At 37.6% G+C, this 20,442-nt stretch overlaps 1 protein-coding gene across 1 annotated transcript in view; it reads right to left on the reverse strand.

Moving 5' to 3' along the window:
• Nucleotides 1-4,178: 4,178 nt before the first annotated feature.
• The window catches only part of LOC123530455 (fibrillin-2-like), a 29,602-nt gene continuing 13,338 nt past the window's right edge, over nt 4,179-20,442 (reverse strand). The window contains exons 6-10 of the mRNA XM_053520797.1: nt 17,755-19,538; nt 17,414-17,543; nt 9,674-16,212; nt 6,866-6,966; nt 4,179-5,966 (exon numbers count right to left, since the gene is read on the reverse strand). Of these exons, the coding sequence (XP_053376772.1) occupies nt 5,813-5,966; nt 6,866-6,966; nt 9,674-16,212; nt 17,414-17,543; nt 17,755-19,538 (8,708 nt within the window). The 3' untranslated portion in view covers nt 4,179-5,812. The remainder of the gene's footprint in view (nt 5,967-6,865; nt 6,967-9,673; nt 16,213-17,413; nt 17,544-17,754; nt 19,539-20,442) is intronic.

Raw genomic sequence — 20,442 nt, forward strand, 5'->3', positions numbered from 1 at the left:
TCCCTCACGAGTAACGGATTTCCGTCAATTGGTCCATTTGTCCGTCGCGAGTAACGGATGTCCGTCATTTGTTTCATTTATCCGCCCGTACGTCGCGAGTAACGGATTTCCGTCAGTTGGTTCATTTGTCCGTCCGTCGTGTATCCTCCATATCTTCTTAACCGTAGGGCCACACCAAATTAATGTCTTGGTCATTGGATATTTTCGAAAAAAAATGGGAGCGAGCGAGCGAAATAAAAATATATATATATTTTTCTTTTTTGATTTCACCTATTTTTGGAGCGGGCGAGGAGCGATTTGAAGTAAAAAAACTTGTCACAAGAATCAACAAGCACTGTCAAAGCATACCATAAAGGCTTGAAAATACATAAAAGAACCAAAGATCCTTAAATAGTGAAGGTTTAATGACAAACTGCCCCAAAAATACATGGCAGCCACTCAACACCTGACTGAGAGATGTAAAAAAGCTGAAAGGACAGCAGGCGGATACAAGAAAATCTGGCAATTTAACCATATTTCTAGTGTATAGAACTAGTGTATTTGTATCCTAGGCAAACCAGTGCCCTAGCCACATAAACAAAGAGTTTCTCCTTGGATTTTATCCCACTACATAAGAATAAGAAAGTTGTTACTCTCATGTAGTGTATAACAGAAAACATTTTATATATGGAAAACACTGCAATCACCTCAACAGTACATCAGGATGATGCAATTTCGCCAGATGCCAGGAAATCCATCATCCACTGATGGTCCAATTCACTTGTAAATTCAATGACTAATTTTGCAGTTTCTGTTTAACTTTCGCAGAAAAGGAAAGACGTACTTTTGATGCTGCAAGTCATAACAATAAAGGATTTGAAAGTAAGCCTTTAATGCAAGTTTTCTTGGATTGAGAGTTTGTAAGCTCTTTAGGATTCTTTTGCCCTAAATAAGTTCCATGTGCGTACTCCTTCTCCGCTGGAAAATTGTGCTCATTTTACATAGCTGATAGAAGCAATATACCATTTCTTAAAATCAAAGTTATGTCAACAATACTTTAATTATTTCTTACAAGTTATGAGGGTAAACAACAAGACAAACAAAATATTTTATGCCTCTGACTCTGCATAACTTTAGGAATAGGTGATTGTTGAACCATAAATAAACTCAAAAGCATGTATTTTATAAAAATTGACAAAACTGAAATTTCACTCGAAACCAATATAATTTTGATGGGCAATCTGCACAACATTTCAGAATGGACAAATCATGTGAGGATATTCAGAAACTGCACGAGATTTAGCGAAATTGGCAGTTTGTAAACAATACCTACTGCCTTCTTGCTGGAGGACTAATGGAATAATGTGTAATCTCAACCAAATTTCTGATTATAGAATTGTTATTACTATAGATGTCAGAAATAATTACTATTGTATCAAACATACAGAATGAAATTTCAATAATTTGGTTGCAGTTAAATTATGAACAGGTGGTAAATTTCAATTTTGGACTACATATTCAGTGTTACATCATGTACATATATGCATTTAAGGATAGCAGCAAAAGTTTTGTTCTTATCACCAATTATTATTTGATGACACTGTTTTAAATAATGAAATGTTGATGTCCATCTTGAGAAGAAAATGACTCGCGATAACTCTTCCTAATGACCTTTTCCAGATTTATTTACACAATCTAACTGTCATATCGGTTGTCAATTTTGCATATTGAGACAAATACAAAGGCTAAAACATGTTTCCCTGGTGTTCTAATGGACAAAGGTATTAAATCTTATGAATTCATTTCGCTACACCGTAAAAAAGGCACCTATACAGTGAAAAAATGGAGAGGGAAATCCGTGGACCAAGTAATCAATTTGGTGTGGACTAGGGTAGATTTTCATGAAACTAGCACCATTGTTAACCTCATCAATATGACGTGCAGTACACTAGGTCCAATGTCAAGGTCACAACTTGATGTCAAGGGTCAAATAGCGTAAATTCTTGCCTGATCTATATTGTTAAAAATTAGCTTGGAAATTTTTCATAAATCTGACAAGAATTGTTACCTCACCAAAACGATGTGCAGAGCGTACGACCAAGGTCCCTAGGTCCAAGGTAAATAGCTGAACTTCGTGTCCGCTCAGAATTTTCTTAACCCCTGGGAAGAGCTCCATAAAATTAGCATCAATTGTTAACCTGTGGAGAGCTGTATGGGTGACTGAGTTAGTTTATACTCAGTTTATTGTATATATATTGAGTCTTCTTTGCCATTTATTGGATCTTTTTTAAACAATACATGGACCCATATATATATATATATACACACACGCATGCAAACGTCACATTTATAAAATGTGTTAGGCCAAAAGTTATTCCATTATTCTCAAGGGCCCTTCCCAGAACAAACAGACTGTAAGTATCTGAAAAGTAATACGTTATATCTAAAAATTAAAAATAAGTTCAATAGATATTTTGTAAGATATATAAAACGACATATTAGTATTAGTACAGAAAAACGTTAAAGAATTAAACAAACGGAAATATGTGCCATTATACAGTTGCCGTTCGCTGGCAAATTTGCGTTACATCTATATTGGCGACCTCAAGTTAGTGATTTCTATTTATTTGAATCTTTTACTCACCTTGATATAAGTTTGTTATTCGATTGTCCAATAAGAGTTCCTTGTGCTAACAGGATGAAAGACTCTATAATTCATAAATTGAATAGAAGGTAAAAATAGTACTCAGCATTGTTCCATTCCTTGTATGTTTTATTGGACCTTGAAACCACTTATATTTCATAAATCTATGGTGGTTGACTCCAGCCATTTAGCTCTGGCGTGTTTGAAGAGCCAGGAAGATAAATTAGCGCGCAGGGTACAAATATCGGCGCACTTATTTTTCCTTCTGATGTGTTTGGCGCCCTTTAGACGCGACAGGTACTTGTATGGTATGTCGCACTGACGTGTTGGCGCACTTAAAGCACCGAAATACAGTGTTAAGATTTCCGAGAACACGTATGTGATTAAGCTTCGTGGATAAGTGCCTATTGTTTTTTTTTTTCGGTAAAAATTACATTTCCAGTTTTCCTTTTAAAGACTTAAGTTGACACTTTTCAAAGAAAATGCAGGAAGGTCAATTAAAAAGAATATATTTTGAGTATTTTAATCCGAATTTTATTCAGTTTAAACGAATAATGAAGAAGCCAAAATTTAAATGTACCGTCATTGGTTAGAATGTTTAAGTAATATTTCGAGCATTACGCTAATTTAGGTTTTGATAAAACAGAAGTGTATAAGTGACATTAATGGAAATTTGACATGTAAAACCATTACATGTAACTGCTAGTTTCGGTTCAGATGCAAACATGTATTTCTCAAGTTTTTCTAGTGTGTAACGTTCTTTGAAATGGTATTGCTAAAAAGTGGAAAACATGTAAGTCAGTCTAATATATGGTTCTCAAGTTTAAAGGCTCATAATGCATTTGTATAAAATGTGGCTGCCACATTTTCTGTTTTGAACATAAAATGCATTGATTTTTGTTAAATCCTATTATCGATATATGCTTTCTAAAACATTTGTCGAAAGTTTAAATACTGCTGAATATATTAGAATGTTGTATTGATTATATTGTTTTTATTACCTCCCTTTATCGGGCCCTAACTATAACAGTTCAAGTGCAATATCAAAAGTAGTGCTTTTCTAACCATGTAATTACATATAACATTTATTTGGAAAGCTGTTTCATCTGTTTTTTTAAAATAGAAATTTAAAGCATTATGGACCTTTAAACATACGATTGTAAAGATCAATAAAAAAAAATGAAGTAAAATAATGTGTTTTTGAACAAACAGCTCGTTCCTTGACGTAAAAAGACAGTATTTTATATTTTGGTAAGAACTTATCCTGGTAATACCCGTGCAAGTCAGTGTTTTCAGGTAACTAAAATAAACATTACTCTAATATTATCCTCTCACAAATTCCTTGAACATTTTCACTCGAGATCAATAATTACATTGTTGACGTAATTTGAAAAAAACATTATTATAATGAAATATGGAAACTATAACATGTAGATACATGTAAATAAAAGCAACATAGTGATTATTTAAGTCGTGGGGGATATATAGTTATTAATAATGATAGAATTTCAAAGGACTACCGAGATATTATAAGAAAATAAACACGAATGAACAATGTTACTTTACATGTATTCCTACACTGATAAGATGACTAGTTGTGGCCAGAAAAATAAAACTTAAGAAATTGAAAATGCATTTGATTCGGCAATGGTTGTCATTTCTGCCCAGCGTGTCAAACATACAAAAAGAATATAACATAACCAGAAGTTTGAGAAATCCAACTGAAAACAGAAAATATAACAACATATTAAACAGGTTACGACATCTAACTGAAATCAGTAAATAACATATTCAAGATATCTCTGATCCGTGTAGAGAAGCTTTCTGTGACTTAAGGAAACAAGTTTACTGAAACAGAATTAAGATAAAACTGGCAAGATTATGAAAATCAAGAGCACACAAATGTTATACGTTCTTTCCAACCTCTTCACCGCAATTGTCTCCCTTCCACTGAATCGCCTTGTGAGTTTGAAACGAAGACCTCATAATGGTAGGGACTGTGACATTAGCTGATTGTGCCCCAAATACACCCATTTAAAATCAGGAAAGAGCACCGGAGTTCAGGTCCATAGGCCGTGTGCTCGAATCCCGGAAGTCTCGGCACCCGTTGCTTGAAGAGTGTCTTTCTGAGGCTCTTAATTAGAACTGAACCAGAACTTTATATGGAACACTTTATACATAGCTGCATTGCTGACATGGTTTGTTAACTTGTTGTCGTTTGTTAAATGATGACATATCAGTTAATATATGCGATACGATCACGATTGTGGAAAGTGACATTGGGATAAAAGATACAGAGTTTCTGTATACGTGCCAGAATATATATAGGTTATCATTTTATCAAGGGCATTCTTCAAAATACACTTAGTGAGTTTATGATGTTTCCTATTGTGTGCTTGAAATCCGACAGATTTAAATCAGGACATACCGGGACATGTATAAACAACGTAATATATATATATATATTTATATTTATATATACTGTTTGACTGCAGATTTCATTAACTCAACATTCACAACAGTGGTCCGAGGGTGTTGCGAGGTGTCAGTAAAATTGTCCCAAACTTTCTTCTTGCTAGTATTATTTCTGTTGTTTTGGATTCACGGATTCCATTCATTATATTTCCGGTGCAGTCCATTCAAACGTATATCAGGGATGCTTTGTACGCTGGCGGATTGCACACTTTCATTACCTCTCACCAGTTCTAGGTTGCTCTATGCTTCCAGAGGGTCTTTTCATTTTTTGTTCAAGCAACAGTACGTACGTGGAAACATGTGCATTTTAAATTTCTTACTCTGATATCACTGGCATATACATATAGACTTAAATGTGATCATTGATTTAAAACTTTTTATTTGTACCTTTGTGTTCTTTGGGTGGCAATATAACATAAACATGTTCAATTGGTGAAACAAGTGAATTCACGTAAAATTCTTTAAAGTGCTTCAAAATTTGATCAAACACTAAATATTTTTTTTAAAAAATATAGACATAGCGCAAAAACTACAGTGCACGCATACATAGATATATCGACTAGAATAAAAAATGTCACAAAAGAAATAGTTCTTACAAACGAAGGTAATATTATCGTTAATTAAAGAGAAACGCGTGTGTTTTCATTTTACGGAGTTGCCAAAAATCCTGCCTCAAAGGAGTTTATTTTTGTCGCTTCTCTTCACCGTGTCTGTTTATCTGTGCGTACGATGTGGAGTAAGATACCTGATTATTCTACCATACTGTGGAGTTTCGCCATTATGAACAATGTTATCATACCCGTTAGAAGTCAGGTCTTCCGGGGATACCCACTTTCGCACACTCCCATTCGTCCTTGACATCTGTATTCTGAATCACAAAACAATACGTCAATAAACTGAAAACAATCTTAAGGATGCTTTTGTAGAAAAACGCATGTAGTAATAGGCAAGAAATCAATAGAGGACAGGAGCGACTGATGGTTGGCTGCAATAGGGATCATCTACTCGGCATGTCCAATCATTCCATGAAGTTTCAACATACTGGACCTAGTGGTTCCGTCAAGCTATGGATTGGAAACGGGTTTCCATGTTCTGGCCCCTGTGACCTTGACCTTTAACAGAGTGACCCCAAAATCAATAAGGGTCATCTAATCTGCATGTCCAATCATCATATGAAGTTTCAACATTCTGGGTCAGATGGTTCTTGTTATTAATCAAAAATTGTTTTCCATGTTCAGACCCCTGTGACCTTGACCTTTAATGGAATGACCCCAAAAAACAATAGGGGTCGTCTACTCCATAAGCTCTGCCATCGTATGGAGTTTGAAGGTTCTAGATCAAATGGTTCTCGATTATTGATCGGAAAGGAAGTGTGACGGACGGACAGACTGGCTGACGGACGGACGGATGAACAGGGCAAAAACAACAGTTGGGGAGGAGGTGGAGGGGGAGACATAATAATCAACTCTAAATGGTACATCATTGACTGAAATATGTAAGAAAATCCGCTGGAAACAAAGAATGCAACAAAGCAAAACAATAGTACACTCGGTTTTTACAATTCATGGGAAGCAATGAAATGTGCAACACCCTAATATTTCCTATCCACGGCTTTATCTGAATTCTGTTAAACAAATAACATGAATAAAGTCCATGTTCGAAAAGGACCGGAAAATATAACAAATTCTGTCTCAGACATACAAATTGTTACAACAAAAGTAAGTGGAAGTCAAATGTATGCATAATGAAAGTACACATTAAAATTACCGTCTTTTGTTGACGTAAATGACTGCAGGTAACAAGGAAAGGATTACCCCGCCTGTGACAATGACTAGAATAGCGTACCAATGTGTGACCGCCCAGGGTTTCTGAAATATAAAAAAGAAATGAATGTAATAGGTAATACACGTATAATTATCACCCCTGGAGTGGTACGTTCTTACTCTGTCGTGTCTCAACGCTAATATGTGACAAAATCTCAACGGCAATTGGTTAAGGTATCGCTCAATACGACCTGGCTGAGATTCTTCCAGGTGAATAATTTTGTCTGCACCTGTTTTTAAAACCGCTAATCTTTATTTAATATCATGTTCCACATTCTAACCGATGATGCTACGAAAACGCAGACAAGTGTTACAAACTTTTTATTTATATTTTAGCTAATTATATCAACAAGTCTAAATGAAAAGAATTATGTCGATAATTCAGATAGTGATCAAAGAATGTAACTTGTCCAGGGGCTTTCGTCCCTTGACAGAAGGCAATACCAATTGTAGTACATGTATATTAATCTAAAGAACTCCGGTGGGTTTAACACGATTTTTTCCTTTATTTTCCAAATATCTTAATAAAGTCTAAATGTATCATAAAAGCGATTTTGTATTGGGTGTAAGTATGTTTTAATGAATCGCATTTGATTTGACATACCAAACCTTATTTATATAAGAGGCAAAAAAAAAAGAAGCTTGTGACACAAATTACACAATACTGTGTTATTCCCCTTTTGTTTCAGGTTCACTACCCGCTTTATAACGTAAATTGTAAACATAGGTATGCATCACACACTTTAGAACTGAATGTAAAAGTAGTGTTTCAGCTGAATAAAATCATTTCTGCAGCAGTCACCAGCAGTGTTTGCAGCATTCAGTGGTATTTAAAATGAAAGCGTTTTCACAAACCCCGAAGAGATTTGGTTTTATCGCAGAACATTATAACTATATGTTTTAATTTATGCTAAAACTGAATTATTATATAGTTGTATGCACTCATTACGAAGACTTTTTATCCGGCCTGCAAGACTATACTGTAGAATAACAGTTCAGCTTGTGAACGACGATTGATTTATTTGTCTTCCTGATTTGTCTTACTAATTTTAAAAATATTTGCTTCAATGACAATTATGTTGTTGAGACTCTGTAACACTGTATGTGAGACGCTGATGGCAACATTTGTGTAGAGTGTATAATTCTATTCGCTAGTTATATAGCTAACATAGCTAATCTCACTTAAAATCATCTTTTTACTCATAAAAACGAAGAATCAATGTTTTATTACACATAATAATCGAGTCAACAATATCGCATGGAGCGACGAACACCGTAACAATTGTTGTTGAGATGTTGTCACATGTTATCGTTGAGACACGACTTACGCTGGAATACATTTTGTCCCAAAAGGACATATGCGTAGATATCAAATTAATATCGTTTGGTGGTTGTATGATGAGATAGCGGAACGTATGTATTTTAAACTTTCAAACGGTCTTTAGCGAATGATGACGTGCGAGACATGTGTTATGCATTAATTAAATTGTGTTGATAACAAAGACAGAAAATTTAACATCGCACCTCATAGTGTTAAAAATAATTTTATTGATGTGCGAGCGAGGCGAGCTGAAAAGTTTTCATCGTCATGTCATTAGCTTTTCATTGCATAGAAAAAAAACCCGTAAAAACACATGCTTGACAGATCTGAGGGGGAAGGGGCGCACCAAGTGCAGAACGCCTCCACTATTGAGACGCATTTATTACTAAAATATAACAACACATATCACGTCTTTATGGAGCCTTTCATCTTTACTTCATGTTTTTTGGTTGATCACCATAAAATGATTATAAATAAAAACATATCACAGCATGTAATTAATCAATTACGCAGGTATTTCCACCTGTTTTGGTAAAATCCAGCGTTGCATGTTTTTGTTTTATTTCAATTTATTTAAGTAACCATTATTCTAATTCTTGAACTGGGGCCAATTAGTTTAAATGGTATATATGCAGGCTTTAAAGTATAGAAAGATAGTGTATGATACTGAAAACATTAATATCTTTCATAGCCACTCCACTCTAGTCTGATAAGTACGTTTAAGATACATGCATTGCATTATGTTGTAGAAACGTACTGTTTTATTACCTTCGTCACCTGATCTTATTTTATGTCAACACTTTAAACTAGGACTATGATAACATATATATATATATATATATATATATATATATATATATATATCATATGCTATTTATAGCTTGAGGTGTTACGCACATAAAGCCATCATCATGATCATGTGATATAGATATACTAGACATTCAGGCAAATATGATTTCGGTTATCGGTCCCCTTAGTGTTAATCAGTAGGCGCCTATATCAGTTATAAATTATCAACAACAAGAACGTTACTGATAGATACTAGTACATCAGGCCCCAATTTTATGGGGAAAAAACTAATGTAATTGCTTAGCTAAGTCTGTTATTTTAAATGCTTGTTGCCTTCAATATTGATTTTTTCAGATAATCTATATCGGAACTGTACGTGGCTAATTTTCATAGATGAAAACACAACAATTCTGAATTTTACTGAAAACGAATACTGAAGGAAATACTTAAGTTCCTTGTATCGTACTTAAATAGAAATAATAGAAATAGAAAAAAGGTGTTGTTTGTTTTTTTTTTTTCGTGATATTGGGGCCAGTATATCTAAATGTGATAAAACTACTTAATGACATACACTTATATAGTGATTTTTATTTTTAAAAAAGTACAAGTAAATATATGTATTTTGTATTACAATGTACTTACCTTCACAATAGCACTAACGTAGGTATCACAAAGCTTGCCACGAAAACGATCGAAACAATCACATTCGAACGAACCGTACGTGTTGTTGCATGTTCCATTGATGCACGGTGACTGTAAACACTCATCTAGGTCCTCCTCGCAAAGTTTGCCCAAAAACCCGTCAGTACAAGAACATCGGAAAGACCCCGGTTCATTCTCGCATGTAGCATTATTTCTACATGGACTGTCCTCGCATTCATTTACATCTTTGTGGCAGTGAAAACCAAAGAATCCCGTTTGGCATGAACACGAGTACGAGCCAAAACTGTTTAGACATGAACCGTACCCGCCACAAGGTAATGTCGAGCATTCATCTGTGTCATTTTGACAAAAGAAACCTTCATAACCAGCGTTACAGAGACACTCATAAGACCCTTCAATGTTATTACATGTGCCGCCATTTCTACATGGCGAGGAGAGGCATTCATTAACGTCGTCATCACAGAGTGCACCAGAAAATGTGTCAGAACATTTGCAGTAAAATGATCCAAATGTATTTACACACGTACCATTGTTAAAGCATTCAATACTTTCGCATTCGTTGACGTCAGAGGAACAGTTTTTACCAGAAAATCCCTCTACACATTTGCAACTGTATGTACCAGGTAAATTGTAACACGTTCCATTATTTTTGCATGGATGGTCTGCACATTCATTATGCTCTGAATTGCATAGTTTGCCGTAAAATCCTTCCGCACATTTACAAGAAAAAGAACCATATGTGTTTTCACAAGTCCCAAAATCTCCGCATGGTCCTTTGTCGCATTCATTGACATCAGTTTTACAAACAGCATCCTTAAAGCCTTCAGTACATTGGCATATGTACGACCCGAGAGAATTTATACACGTACCATTGTTAAAACACGGATCGTTTCCACATTCATTTATGTCTACGTCACAGTTCATTCCTTGCCATCCATCGGCACATTCGCATTCATATGATCCCATAGTGTTAGTGCAGGTGGCACCATGATTACATGGTTTCTGTATACATTCATCTACATCCTCATTACAATTGAATCCAGAATACCCCCGTTCGCATTTACAGTTAAATGACCCATAGGTATTGGTGCAAATGCCATTGTTGTCACAAGGATTTTTATTGCATTCGTTAACGTCTATTTCGCAGTGTTGACCAATCCATCCTTCGCTGCATTCACAGAAATATGAGCCAATGGTATTGTGACAGGTGGCTCCATTACCACATGGGTTCTGTAGACATTCATCAATATCATTATTACATATAGAACCTGAAAAATCTCGTTGGCAGATACATTTGAACGAACCGTATGTATTTATACACGTTCCGTTATTTTCACAAGGATTTTCATTGCATTCATTTACATCTATTTCACAATGATTTCCTTGCCAGCCTTTGCGACATTCGCAGAAGTATGACCCTAACGTATTGCTACAGGTAGCGCCATTGTTACAAGGACGTACCAAACATTCATCAACGTCTTCAGTACAGGTTAAGCCAGAAAAACCGTCCACACATTTACAGGTATATGAGCCATATGTGTTTATGCATATGCCATTATTATCACATGGGTTTTCGAGACATTCGTTGTCGTCGATTTCACAATGCTTACCATACCAGCCGTCTGCACACTCACAGCTGTATGATCCCACAGTATTATGACATGTTGCTCCATTACTACATGGATGTTCTTTGAGGCATTCATCTATATCATTATTACATGTACGACCTGAAAAGTCCCCTGCACATTTACAATCAAATGAACCGTACGTATTTATACATGTTCCGTTGTTTTCGCATATACCATACTCGCATTCATTGACGTCATCCAAACAAACATTTCCTTGAAATCCTTCAGAGCAGAAACAAACAAACGATCCATGGGAGTTTAAACACGTCGCGCCATTTTTGCACATATCCATACTGCATTCGTCCATATCTTGTTCACAGAGCTCACCTGTCCATCCAAGCTTACATTCACATTCAAACGAACCCACCATATTTCTACATTTTGCTCCATGAAAGCACGGGTTTTTATTGCACTCATCAGTATCAATTTCGCAATGTTTTCCATGCCATCCATCAACACATGCGCATGTATATGACCCTATGGTGTTTTTACATGTAGCGTCGTTGCTGCATGGGTTTTCCGTGCATTCGTTTACATCATCACCACAAGTTAATCCCATATATCCGCTTAGACACTTACAATCAAAAGATCCATGCGTGTTTGTACAAGTACCGCCGTTCTCGCATATTCCATATTTACATTCGTTAACGTCTTCGGAACAAATTGCACCATGAAAACCTTCAGTACAGTGACAATTAAATGATCCTTGCGTATTTACACAACTTGCATTGTTCTTACACATAGATTTATGACATTCATTAACATCTACATCGCACACTTTTCCTTTCCACCCTGGGGTACATACGCATTCAACAGTACCAACTAAATTTTTACAGGTTCCACCATTTTCACAAGGATTTTCAGTGCATTCGTCGGTATCAATTTCACAGTTCATACCTTGCCAGCCATCAGCACATGTACACATGTACGAACCATGTGTGTTAGTGCAGATGCCATTGTTACTGCACGGATTTTTCAAACATTCGTTTTTATCCTCATGACAAGTTAACCCTCTAAAACCGAGTTCGCATTTGCAGTCAAAGGCCCCGTATGTATTTGTACAAGTACCATTGTTTTCACAAATGCCATATGCACATTCGTTCACATCATCTGCACAAATTTTCCCTTGAAATCCTTCAGAGCAGAAGCAACTAAATGACCCTTCTGAGTTACTGCATGAGGCATTGTTCTTGCACCCATCTAAAACGCATTCATTGACATCCTCTGAGCAAACAGTGCCATTCCAACCTAGTTTACATTCACATTCAAATGACCCAACAAGGTTTCTACATATTCCTTCGTTCTTACATGGATTATTATCACATTCATCTGTATCAATTTCACAATGTTTTCCGTGCCACCCTTTTACACATTTACATATATAAGACCCGTCGCTGTTATAACAAGTTCCTCCATTACTGCAGGGATCCGTCAAACATTCATCAACATCGTTGTTACAGGTAAGCCCCGTAAATTCTGGCTGACATTTGCAGTCAAATGAACCATATGTATTTGTACATGTACCATTGTTTTCACATATGTCATATTTGCATTCGTCTACATCATCAGCGCAGATTTTTCCTTTAAATCCTTCAAGACAAACGCAACTGAACGAGCCTACTGAATTTTTACAAATCGCGCCATTCTTGCAAGAATTTGATTCGCATTCATTGACATCTTTGGAACACAGTGAACCTGTCCATCCTGGTTGACACTCGCATTCAAAATAGCCAACTAAATTTTTGCAGATCCCATTATTTTTGCATGGATTTTCCAGACATTCATCTGTATCGCTGTCGCAGTGTTTGTTGCCCTGCCATCCTTCTAAACATTCACAGTAAAACGATCCGTATGTGTTATGACATGTAGCGCCATTGTTGCACGGATTTGTCAAACATTCATCGATGTCCTCATTACAGGTAAGGCCCAACAATCCTGGCTCACATTTACAATCAAATGAGCCATATAAATTTGTACACGTGGCATTATTTTTACAAACTCCAAAATCACATTCGTTTACATCTTCTTCACAAACATCGCCTTTGAATCCATCCGGACAAAAACAAGTGAAAGAACCAACTGAATTTCTGCAAGGGGCATTGTTTTTACATATATCCTGATAACACTCATTAACATCTTTTTGACACACAAGTCCTCGCCAACCGGGGTTACATTCACATTCAAATGAACCGACGAGATTTCTGCATTTACCATGTCTACCGCATGGATTTTCTTTGCATTCATCCATATCGATCTCACAATGTTTCCCGTGCCATCCTTCGGCACACTGACAATAGTACGAGCCGATGGTGTTGTCACATGTTGCACCATTGCTGCACGGCTTTGTCAAGCACTCATCAATATCTTCATTACAAGTTAAACCATCAAAGCCAGGTTTACACTTACAATAAAACGAACCGTGTGTATTTGTACAATTGCCGCCATTTTTGCAAACATTTAAGTGGCATTCGTTAACATCTTCTGAACAAGCCGAACCTTTAAACCCATCAGGACAGTAACATCGGAACGATCCTTGTGAGTTTATACACGTTCCTCCGTTTTTGCATGAATCTGAAATGCATTCGTTCACATCTTTCTTGCACAGTTTTCCCGTCCATCCCGGATAGCACTGGCATTCAAATGTTCCAACCAAATTTTTACATTCTCCGTATTTACCGCATGGAACTTCCGTGCATTCATTTACGTCATTTTCACAATGTTTTCCTTCCCACCCTAATACACAAGAGCATGTATAGGACCCGACAGTATTAGTGCACGTAGCATCGTTGTTGCAGGGAAATTCTAAACATTCATCTATATCTTCATTACAAGTCAGTGCTTTGAAACCACTTGCACATTTACAATGAAACGATCCATAAGTATTGGTGCATTTACCGTTGTTTTCACAAATACTGTATTCGCATTCATCAACATCATTGTTACAAGTATCTCCTTTGAAGCCCTCGGTACAGATGCACTTAAATGAGCCTTCTGAATTCACGCATGTTGCTTCGTTTTTACATGCTCCTAAATCGCATTCATTCACGTCGTTTTGACACAAGTTTCCAGTCCATCCATCTTTACATTCACAATGGTATGATCCAATCACATTTTTGCAGCTACCCTTATTTTTACAAGGATTTTCATTGCATTCATTAACATCAATTTCACAGTGTTGTCCTTGCCAACCGTCAACACATTGACAGTTATATGACCCTATGGAATTTGTGCATGAACCGTTATTAATGCATGGGTTATCTAAGCACTCATTTTTGTCCGCCATACAGTCATGTCCCAAGAATCCGTCAGCACATAGACATGAATATGAGCCATGTATATTGTTACATGTAGCGTTGTTCTTACATGGACTATTCTCACATTCGTCAATATCAGAGTTACACAGACTTCCCTGAAATCCGCTATTACAATGACAAATAAAGGACCCATGTGAATTTTCACATGAACCGAAGCTGCCACATGGCTTCCGATCACATTCATTAAGATCTGTTGCGCAATGTTCATCCAAAAAACCTTCGACACATTTACAAACATACGTTCCAAGATAATTTATACACTCGCCGCCGTTTTCGCAAGGACTGTGCGTTGTACATTCGTTGATGTCAGTTTCGCAATGTTTTCCCTCCCAGCCTGTAGCACATTCGCAGCGGTAAGAGCCAAAAGTGTTGTGACATGTAGCTCCGTTGATGCATAGCATCTTTAAACATTCGTCTTCATCCTCATTGCAAGTCTGTCCCCTATACCCATCAGCACACCTACATTCAAAAGAACCATATGTATTCGTACATGTACCTTTATTCTCACAAATGCCAAAGTCGCATTCGTTTGTATCAACTGAACAAACATTTCCTTCAAAACCTTCTTGGCAAATACATTGAAATGATCCTCGTGAATTTACACATGTCGCATCATTTTTGCAGGTATCAAGATCGCATTCATTTATATCAGCATTACATAAAGGGCCACGCCACCCTGGTTCACATTGACATTCAAATCCTCCAATAGTATTCTTACAACGCGCCCTGTTTTCACACGGCGACACTATACATTCATTTATATCCTCTACACAAAATTTACCAGTAAAATTGCTGTTACAGTCACAGTGAAATGATCCTTTAGTATTTACACAAGTGCCATTGTTATGACATTCTAAACTTTTGCATTCATCTACATCTTGTAAGCAGTTCTGGCCATGAAATCCTTCCGCACAAATACACCTGTATGAACCGGGAGTGTTTTCACATGTCGCGTCATTTAAACACGGATCTTTGACACATTCATCAGTGTCCGCATTGCAAAGTTTGTCAAAAAATCCCTCAGCACATAGACATTTAAAAGAACCATGTGTGTTTTGGCAGGTACCAAATGCACCACATGGTGATTCTAAGCATTCATTCACATCAGTTTTACAGTGCTTACCAGTAAAGCCTTCGGCGCATTTACAAATATATGTTCCCATGTAGTTAATACATTTTCCCTTGTTCTTGCACGGGTTTTTCGCGCATTCATTGATATCAATTTCACAATTTTTTCCTTTCCATGCTTCGTTGCATTTGCAGTTGTATGAACCCAACGTATTCTGACAAGTACCTCCGTTACTACACGGGTTTTTCAAACATTCATCGTCGTCATCGGTACATGTTAGGCCTTTAAATCCAACACACTCACATTCGAACTTTCCTATCAAGTTATGACAAACAGCACCATTCTGGCACGGGTTAGGATCACATTCATTGATCTCAAACTCGCATTTGTCTCCTACATACCCTAAGGCACAAGTGCATTTAAAACCGCGTTCTATATTTTCGCAGACACCATTATGTTTGCAAGGTGAATCTTGACAAAAGTCGTGGTAGGTTTCGCAGTATTTTCCTGCAACAAAACGGGTTAAAGAATTCAAATTTTTATCATTTCTGCTTCCGTTATATACTTATAGAATGATAAAATATTAATCTGAAGTTACAGAATCAAGTTTATGAAATTATAAAAGTGTTTCGAAGATTTCCAAGAGGACTTAACTACCACTATCTTTAAGACTTCAAAGTACTTAATGACAGCATTAACAAGTGACCGAGTATTGCAGTGGCAATACAAAAGTCCCCTATCGGTGACAAACTTTGTTAGTGTTTGTACTTGACCTTAATTAGTGACCTTGACCTTTGACCGACAACCATGAGTCATGTGCGCGACACATAGTCTAATCATGGGGAACATTTCTGTTTAGCAATAAAAAAATCCTTCTATGCAATTAAAAGTTATGGAGCAGAAACAATTTTTTACTTGACCGTAAACAGTGACCTTATCCTTTAACCGACAAACATAGGTCGTGTTGTCACATTGTCTCATGATGGGGAACGTTTGCATGTAGCACTAAGATAATACATCAACGCATATAAAAGTTATCGATCAGAAACAATTTTTACTTGACCTTCAATAGTGACATTGGCCTTTGACCAACAAGTATAAGTCATGTACGTGCATAATCAACATATTGTCCTCTATTCACATACCTAGTTTTATGAACCTAGCTTGAATACTTTTTGAGTAATTGCAGAATCCAGATTTGCGGACGGACATACGGGCGGACGGACGGATGGACGAACGGACGGGCGGAGGGCATTCCTATAATCCTATCCAGTGTTCCATCAGTAGGGGACTAAAAACTGGGCATTAAACACCATTGCAGTAAAGTCCAGATAACTTAATGGCAGCATAAAAGTAACTCTGTACATAATTCAACATCGCTACTTAATGACAACATAAAGTAACTCTGTACATAATTCAACACGCAACTTAATGGCAGCATAAAGTAACTCTGTACATAGTACAACATCGCAACTTAATGGCAGCATAAAGTAGCTATGTACATAATTCAGCATCGCAACTTAATGGCAGCATAAAGTAACTCTGTACATAATTCAACACGCAACTTAATGGCAGCATAAAGTAACTCTGTACATAATTTAACACGCAACTTAACTGCAGCATAAAGTAACTATGTACATAATACAACATCGCAATAACTTTAAAATAACTAAATGGCAACATTAAGCAACTCTGTACATAATAAAACTGGAAACCTTTATATCGTGGAAGGCATTTACAAGAATAAGAATCCACTTCATCGACACATGTTGCCCCATTCTCACATGTATGACCAATACAGTCGTTAGGACTTTTGTCGCAGTTTCTGCCAGACCAACCTAAGGAAGAAAACAGTATTAATGCTGTAAATGTATCACCACAATTCAGTTTTTTCAATTGCATGACCTATCTGTTGCTACGTCTGGTGCTGATGGTGCTACAAAAATGACTACCACTTTTAACTCAATTACCAATTATCAATGACTAACGGCCGTGACTAGGTTTACTGTTTCTGTTAGCAAACAGCTAATACACTGACATTTATTCTACCATCATTGCTTCTGCTGCTGCTATTCTTGTTGTAACAACTCCACCTCTACATTCCGCTGGTGCGTCTGTTCTATACATGTTGCTACTGTGCTTGTCACTAGATGCTGCTGTTGCTTCCACTTCTAGCACTGTTATTCCTGCTATTGCTTCCACTTCTAGCACTGTTATTCCTGCTGTTGCTTCCACTTCTAGCACTGTTATTCCTGCTATTGCTTCCACTTCTAGCACTGTTATTCCTGCTGTTGCTTCCACTTCTAGCGCTGTTATTCCTGCTGTTGCTTCCACTTCTAGCGCTGTTATTCCTGCTGTTGCTTCCACTTCTAGCGCTGTTATTCCTGCTGTTGCTTCCACTTCTAGCGCTGTTATTCCTGCTGTTGCTTCCACTTCTAGCGCTGTTATTCCTGCTGTTGCTTCCACTTCTAGCGCTGTTATTCCTGCTGTTGCTTCCACTTCTAGCGCTGTTATTCCTGCTGTTGCTTCCACTTCTAGCGCTGTTATTCCTGCTGTTGCTTCCACTTCTAGCGCTGTTATTCCTGCTGTTGCTTCCACTTCTAGCGCTGTTATTCCTGCTGTTGCTTCCACTTCTAGCGCTGTTATTCCTGCTGTTGCTTCCACTTCTAGCGCTGTTATTCCTGCTGTTGCTTCCACTTCTAGCGCTGTTATTCCTGCTGTTGCTTCCACTTCTAGCGCTGTTATTCCTGCTGTTGCTTCCACTTCTAGCGCTGTTATTCCTGCTGTTGCTTCCACTTCTAGCGCTGTTATTCCTGCTGTTGCTTCCACTTCTAGCGCTGTTATTCCTGCTGTTGCTTCCACTTCTAGCGCTGTTATTCCTGCTGTTGCTTCCACTTCTAGCGCTGTAATTCCTGCTGTTGCTTCCACTTCTAGCGCTGTAATTCCTGCTGTTGCTTCCACTTCTAGCGCTGTTATTCCTGCTGTTGCTTCCACTTCTAGCGCTGTAATTCCTGCTGTTGCTTCCACTTCTAGCGCTGTTATTCCTGCTGTTGCTTCCACTTCTAGCGCTGTAATTCCTGCTGTTGCTTCCACTTCTAGCGCTGTAATTCCTGCTGTTGCTTCCACTTCTAGCGCTGTTATTCCTGCTGTTGCTTCCACTTCTAGCGCTGTTATTCCTGCTGTTGCTTCCACTTCTAGCGCTGTAATTCCTGCTGTTGCTTCCACTTCTAGCGCTGTTATTCCTGCTGTTGCTTCCACTTCTAGCGCTGTTATTCCTGCTGTTGCTTCCACTTCTAGCGCTGTTATTCCTGCTGTTGCTTCCACTTCTAGCGCTGTTAGTCCTGCTGTTGCTTCCACTTCTAGCGCTGTTAGTCCTGCTGTTGCTTCCACTTCTAGCGCTGTTATTCCTGCTGTTGCTTCCACTTCTAGCGCTGTTATTCCTGCTGTTGCTTCCACTTCTAGCGCTGTTATTCCTGCTATTGCTTCCACTTCTAGCACTGTTATTCCTGCTATTGCTTCCACTTCTAGCGCTGTTATTCCTGCTATTGCTTCCACTTCTAGCGCTGTTATTCCTGCTGTTGCTTCCACTTCTAGCACTATTATTCCTGCTTTTGCTTTTACTTCTAGCACTGTTATTCCTACTGTTGCTTCCACTTCTAGCACTTTTATTCCTGCTATTGCTTCCACTTCTAGCGCTACCTTTGCTACTGCTTCTGGCTCTATTGATGATGCTACTGCAAGTATTAGGCCTACAACAAATGTGGCTGTTACTACTGGTAACAACGTTGTTTTACTTGCTGGTACTACAAGCACTACTATTGTTGTTGCTACTACTATGTAAAATGTGTGATTAGAATAATTAACACAGAATACGAGCCGCGCCACGAGAAAACCAACATACAGACTTTGCGACCAGCATGGATCCAGACCAGCCTGCGCATCCGCGCAGTCTGGTCAGGATCCATGCTGTTTGCTTTCAAAATCTATTGCAATTAGAGAAACTGTTAGCATCCGCGCAGTCTGGTCAGGATCCATGCTGGTCGCAAAGCCACTATGTTGGTTTTCTCATGGAGCGGCTCATATGACTATTCGTTGTATGATATCGAAACTCTGGCCAATTTTGCAGAAGTTCAAATATCAGTTTCTAAATTGTTTTATGCCTGGTTGCAAAAAAAAAACCCCGCTGAAACAGCTTTTGGTGTTAATGGCGTAATTAATGAAGGAGGAAAACAAAAAAGAAAAACACAAGACCTGTCCAACATACAAACAAAAGTTCATTGATCACTTTGTCATCAAAGAAAAAATGCTGAAGCAGTGACTCATTCGTGGTGATCCGAAAACAATTTGACATTTATTGGTCATTTATACCTTCCTATCGAGCATGTTCTATGAAACCGTACTGTATAGCTTCATCTAAGATGGAGCAGCTACCCCGGCCATTAACTCCAGCACTTGCCAATACAGGCAAGCACATCCACGTAAGGCAGTTACACAACATCATACAGGGCAGTTACTCTCCCACAAATGCAATGAAGTTGTTTGCGAAAAGAATTCTGGTATTTATTTAATGACACCTGTAATACATTTACGATTTTAGACTTGGAAAGTATTTGACTTTTCTTTTATTAAATGGAGGTGTGACTAATAACAGTTATTAAAGTAGCTCTACATGTTTTACTAATAAGAGGCTTGAATAAAAAAAATACATGGTAGCCGTTACTCGGGTAGCAATTGTGT

The sequence above is a fragment of the Mercenaria mercenaria genome, chromosome 13 (genome assembly GCF_021730395.1).
Source record: "Mercenaria mercenaria strain notata chromosome 13, MADL_Memer_1, whole genome shotgun sequence".
Lineage (NCBI taxonomy): Eukaryota > Metazoa > Mollusca > Bivalvia > Venerida > Veneridae > Mercenaria > Mercenaria mercenaria.